The sequence below is a fragment of the Micropterus salmoides genome, unplaced genomic scaffold, assembly GCF_014851395.1.
Source record: "Micropterus salmoides isolate LMB-PRFRI ecotype aquatic unplaced genomic scaffold, ASM1485139v1 Ms_hic_scaffold_6, whole genome shotgun sequence".
Classification (NCBI taxonomy): domain Eukaryota; kingdom Metazoa; phylum Chordata; class Actinopteri; order Centrarchiformes; family Centrarchidae; genus Micropterus; species Micropterus salmoides.
The window spans coordinates 4,604,000-4,608,616 of NW_024044348.1; the positions used below are offsets into that span (position 1 = coordinate 4,604,000).

General features: G+C 42.5%; 1 protein-coding gene across 1 annotated transcript; it reads right to left on the bottom strand.

Moving 5' to 3' along the window:
- Positions 1–2,063: 2,063 nt before the first annotated feature.
- LOC119890445 (meprin A subunit beta-like) lies at positions 2,064–3,767 on the bottom strand. Its single transcript, XM_038701732.1, has 4 exons — positions 3,682–3,767; positions 3,468–3,585; positions 2,701–2,879; positions 2,064–2,469 (listed from the first exon to the last, which is right to left on the bottom strand). Exons 2-4 carry the CDS (start codon positions 3,581–3,583, stop codon positions 2,207–2,209), a joined length of 558 nt encoding a protein of 185 aa, XP_038557660.1. The 5' UTR covers positions 3,584–3,585; positions 3,682–3,767; the 3' UTR covers positions 2,064–2,206.
- Positions 3,768–4,617: the final 850 nt, after the last annotated feature.

Below are 4,617 nucleotides of genomic sequence, written 5' to 3' on the forward strand. Positions count from 1 at the left end.
ACTGGTTTTATTAGATCTTAGTGCTGCATTTGATACCATTGACCATCAGATCCTATTGCAGAGACTGGAACATTTCATTGGCATTAAAGGAACCGCTCTAAGCTGGTTTAAGTCCTATTTATCAGATCGATTTCAGTTTGTACATGTTAACGATGAGTCCTCCATGCACGCCAAAGTTACTCATGGAGTTCCTCAAGGATCTGTCCTTGGACCAATCCTCTTCACTTTATATATGCTTCCTTTAGGCAATATTATCAGGAAACATTCCATAAGCTTTCATTGTTATGCAGATGATACTCAGTTATATCTATCGATCAAGCCAGATGAAACTCATCAGTTAGCTAAACTTCAAATGTGCCTTCAGGATGTTAAAACCTGGATGACCTGTAATTTTCTCATGTTAAACTCAGATAAAACTGAAGTTATTACTCTGGGGCCTAAGCACCTCCGTGACGCATTATCTAAAGATATAGTTTCCCTTGATGGCATCGCCTTGGCCTCCAGCACCACTGTGAGGAATCTTGGAGTTATCTTTGATCAGGACATGTCGTTTAAGTCTCACATTAAGCAAATTTCAAGGACCGCCTTTTTTCACCTACGTAATATTCCGAAAATCAGGAACATCCTGTCTATAAATGATGCAGAAAAACTAGTCCATGCATTTGTTACTTCTAGGCTGGATTACTGCAATTCCTTATTATCAGGCTGCTCGAAAAAGTCCATTAAGACTCTTCAGCTGATCCAGAATGCTGCAGCACGTGTTCTGACAGGAACCAGGAAAAGAGATCACATTTCTCCTGTTTTTGCTTCTCTGCATTGGCTTCCAGTAAAATCCAGAATAGAATTTAAAATAATTCTTCTTACCTACAAAGCTCTTAATGGTCAGGCACCATCTTATCTTAAAGAGCTCATAGTACCTGACTACCCCACCAGAGCACTGCGCTCCCAGAATGCAGGGTTACTTGTGGTTCCTAGAGTCTCCAAAAGTAGACTAGGAGCCAGAGCGTTCAGCTATCAAGCTCCTCTCCTGTGGAACTAGGTTCCAGTTTGGGTTCAGGAGGCAGACACCATCTCCACATTTAAGAGCAGGCTTAAGACTTTCCTCTTTGATAAAGCTTATAGTTAGGGCTGGCTCAGGTGAGTCCTGAACCATCCCTTAGTTATGCTGCTATAAGCCTAGACTGCCGGGGGATTTCCCATGATGCACTGAGCTCCTCTCTCCTCTACTTTCTCTCCCTCTGTATGCAACCTTATCCCATTATTGCATGTTACTAACACAACTTCTCCCCTTTCTGGTAGTCTTGTGCTTTCTCGTCCCTCTCCTCTCTCCTCCTATCACTTCCTGCAGGTTTTCTGGCTCTGGAGCTGTGGAGTCTGGATCTGTGGCTGCGAGTCACCTACTGCCCCCGTGTTCCTGCTCGACACCCTCTGCTGCAACGACTATTGTTACTAGTCCTATTATTATTATTGTTATTATAATCATTAACATTACGACTGTTACCATTAACACTACTATAAATATCTGTACCATTTTTTCATTTAGTCTATAGGCTGCCTCCCTCCCCTCTCTCTCTCCTTCCATCCCTCTCTTTTTCTCTCTGTTCCTCTCCTGCCCTCTCTCTCTCCCTCTCTCTCTCTCTCTCTCTCTCTCTCTCTCTCTCTCTCTCTCTCTCCCTCTCTCTCCTTCACCCCAACCAGTCGAGGCAGATGGCCGCCCACCCGAGCCATGGTTCTGCTCGAGGTTTCTGCCTCTTAAAAGGAAGTTTTTCCTTGCCTCTGTCGCCTAGTGCTTGCTCTTGGTGGGAACTGTTGGGCTTCTGTAAATAACATCACAGAGTACGGTCTAGACCTGCTCTTTTATGAAAAGCGCTGTGAGATAACTGTTGTTGTGATTTGGCGCTATATAAATAAAATTGAATTGAATATTATTCCAGAGGATATATTATTTTTATCTATTGTTTTCTTATCTGAGAAACAACATTATGTAAGTTCTGTGTGGTTTTCTAATCTTGTTAAATAAAGTTAAACAGAACTGCTGTTAGCTGACAGTAATAAACTGTTGGGTGATGTACTGAGACAACATCTGTCTAAACTGTATTTTATTATAGTTCCAGTATACTGTACAGTATTATGGCAGGTGTTGCCAGAGGCTTCCTTTTGTACCTCACAATATGTCAAACATCTATGGTAATGAAGGTAACCTGTCTCATTGACTCTTTGATGGACAAATGGCAGGCTGGCAGAACTCACTGCAGTTGTAGAGACGGTTGAGCTTGGTTATGTCACTAGCACTGAACCCCATCCTCTGACCAATCACATCCATGAAGTGGGGGATCTTGGTGACGATGGTGGGCTCAGAATCAATGCTGAAGTACGTCTTTCCGTAGTGCATTATAGAGCTGTAGTCATAAGGAACACCTAGAGCACTGGACACCGTGTCATCGTGGCTTTCGAAGTTGTGCTCTTGACCTGAGGAAGGCAGAAGAAGAATGTCAGGAAGAATTCAGCTGTTGTTTTTATTTATTGCAAGCAACTGTCAGTTTTGTTGTGTAAAACAAAATTAGATGGTGGGCATGGATAATGAGAAAAATGCAGGAGTAGTTTCTGTACAGTTTGTCATTTATTGTATAAAGTTATTACATGAGTGTACACTAATGTAAGTGATGAGCTGTAATTACAAGTGTCACAAATCAGCGTTACCAGGTTCAATTTGATCCCATATGATGTTGACATAATCATCACGGTCGGCTCTGGACTGCTCGTGCCAGAAGCCCAGAGCGTGCAGGAACTCATGCTCAACGGTGTCTAGAGTATCACAGTATTCACCAATGGACAGCTGCTGCCTCCCCATACGCTGGTTGCCTACATAGGAGAAGCATCTACAGAGAGGGGAAGCAAGATGTTCACATGCAAGTGACTAACTGTGTCTGCCTTTTGGTGCTGGACAGGTCAGTCAGTATGTATGGATGAAAACAGGGTTGATGAAAGCAGTGAGACTAGACCAAATGAGTAACACTGAAGTACTTTAAACCACAACGACGAGCAGAAAACTGCTAAAAGGTTTTGTAGAGCTGAGGGGAGCTGCATCTATTGATACCGTGTCATTACAAGCGACCTCTTTCTCATTGCAGGATGCAGTACTGACCTACATTTTGTTACGGCCTTGGCCGTATCCCTGGTGTTACCCCTTCCCCCCATCTGTCTCTCTCTGTCCTTGTGTGTGTGTGTGTGTGTCGTCATGACTACCTCCTCTGGCTCCGTGGGCTCACCAACCCTCAGCATCCGCTGTTTATCCTCGCCACCGCCACTTTCCCCAACTCCCGTGTGAAACTGACAATAAAGTCCACCTTCCCCGCAACACCTGTACGTGTCCTGCGCTTGTGTTCCAAGTCCCTGGTTTCCGCAACACATTTGTCCTCCTCAACAATACAGATTACATAAACACAGCAGTTTGAAGATCTGCTCACCCTTTCCCTTTGTACACAGAGATGTAGTTCCCCTCTCCTTTCCATGGTGTGAAGTCAATGCAGGTCTTCAGTCTGTACTGGTCAAATGCCTTCAGGATTACTCCCTTTTCATTCATGTCTACACATTACAAAGTGTAAGAACATAAATATTGATAAAGCAACCTAATTTGGTAACATGCTAACTACTGTGAGTTTCCAAAACACCGTGTCTTACCCAGACAGTCCTCCAGGTAGTAAGGAACGGTTGTTGGCCAGTGATACTCATCTCCTATGATTGAGTTTCTGATGAATGTCTGATGGGAACAAAGGAAATAACAGGTATAAAATTGAGTACAGGTTCAGGGGAATTACCTGTCATTGAATTTCTCTTCATGTGCCCAGAAGGATAGTCCTTCTTCATCCTCTTATGTAAAAAGTCGTTATTTTGCTTAGAAATCTAGTGAAGTTAAAGTAAAAGTTGCAACAACTTTAAGTAGCCTACTCAAGTACAGTACAAATCTGGTATGTATGTACAGTAACAAAGTATTTGTACTTCGTTACTTTTTGCTGGTTACAATGCAGTCAACCAGACGAGCCACCACCTCCTGTGAAGTTAAGATAATACTCATGACTGTTAAAATGATAATTTAACCTTGTCCAGATATGTAGTCTCTCCTTGAACTAGGGCTGTTAGGACCTCTGGGTGGACAGAGGCCGTAAACTAAGGCCCCATCCACACTACTCTGTTTTTGTATAAAAGCTGAGTTTTAAAACGAATATGCTCCCAGTCCACACCAGCGTTTTAACTGTGTATCAGAGTTGATCTCCGTCTACATTAAACTACTGAAAACGCACATCTAGTGGCCGTTCACGTAGGGTGAATTCAGGTATATTGGGACAGTTTTTGTAATTCTGTCTTGTGATCTCGTTACATCAGCAAATGTCAACAGGCTAGATTATTGATTAAGTTAAAATCATTAAAGACTCCAACATGTTGTCAAACATGTTTATTTTATTTGTTTCTCTGTTATCTGCCATTCTATTCTGCAGCAGACCTTAAATTCATCATAAGAATAAAGCAACAGGTTAAACAAAGTGAGTAGCAAAACGTCTGCATGCATCAGCGATGCTTCTTGATTAGACTTAATTATATGTTACAGAACTGCTACAT

Bases quoted from the DNA above. Each gene is read 5' to 3' on its own strand.
- LOC119890445 (XM_038701732.1), bottom strand. From the start codon at position 3,583: ATGAATGAAAAGGGAGTAATCCTGAAGGCATTTGACCAGTACAGACTG. The intron at 2,880-3,467 runs GTGAGCAGATCT...CCCTCTCTGTAG, and splicing joins TCTGTGTACAAAGGGAAAGG to ATGCTTCTCCTATGTAGGCA. The intron at 2,470-2,700 runs GTAACGCTGATT...TGCCTTCCTCAG, and splicing joins ATGGGATCAAATTGAACCTG to GTCAAGAGCACAACTTCGAA.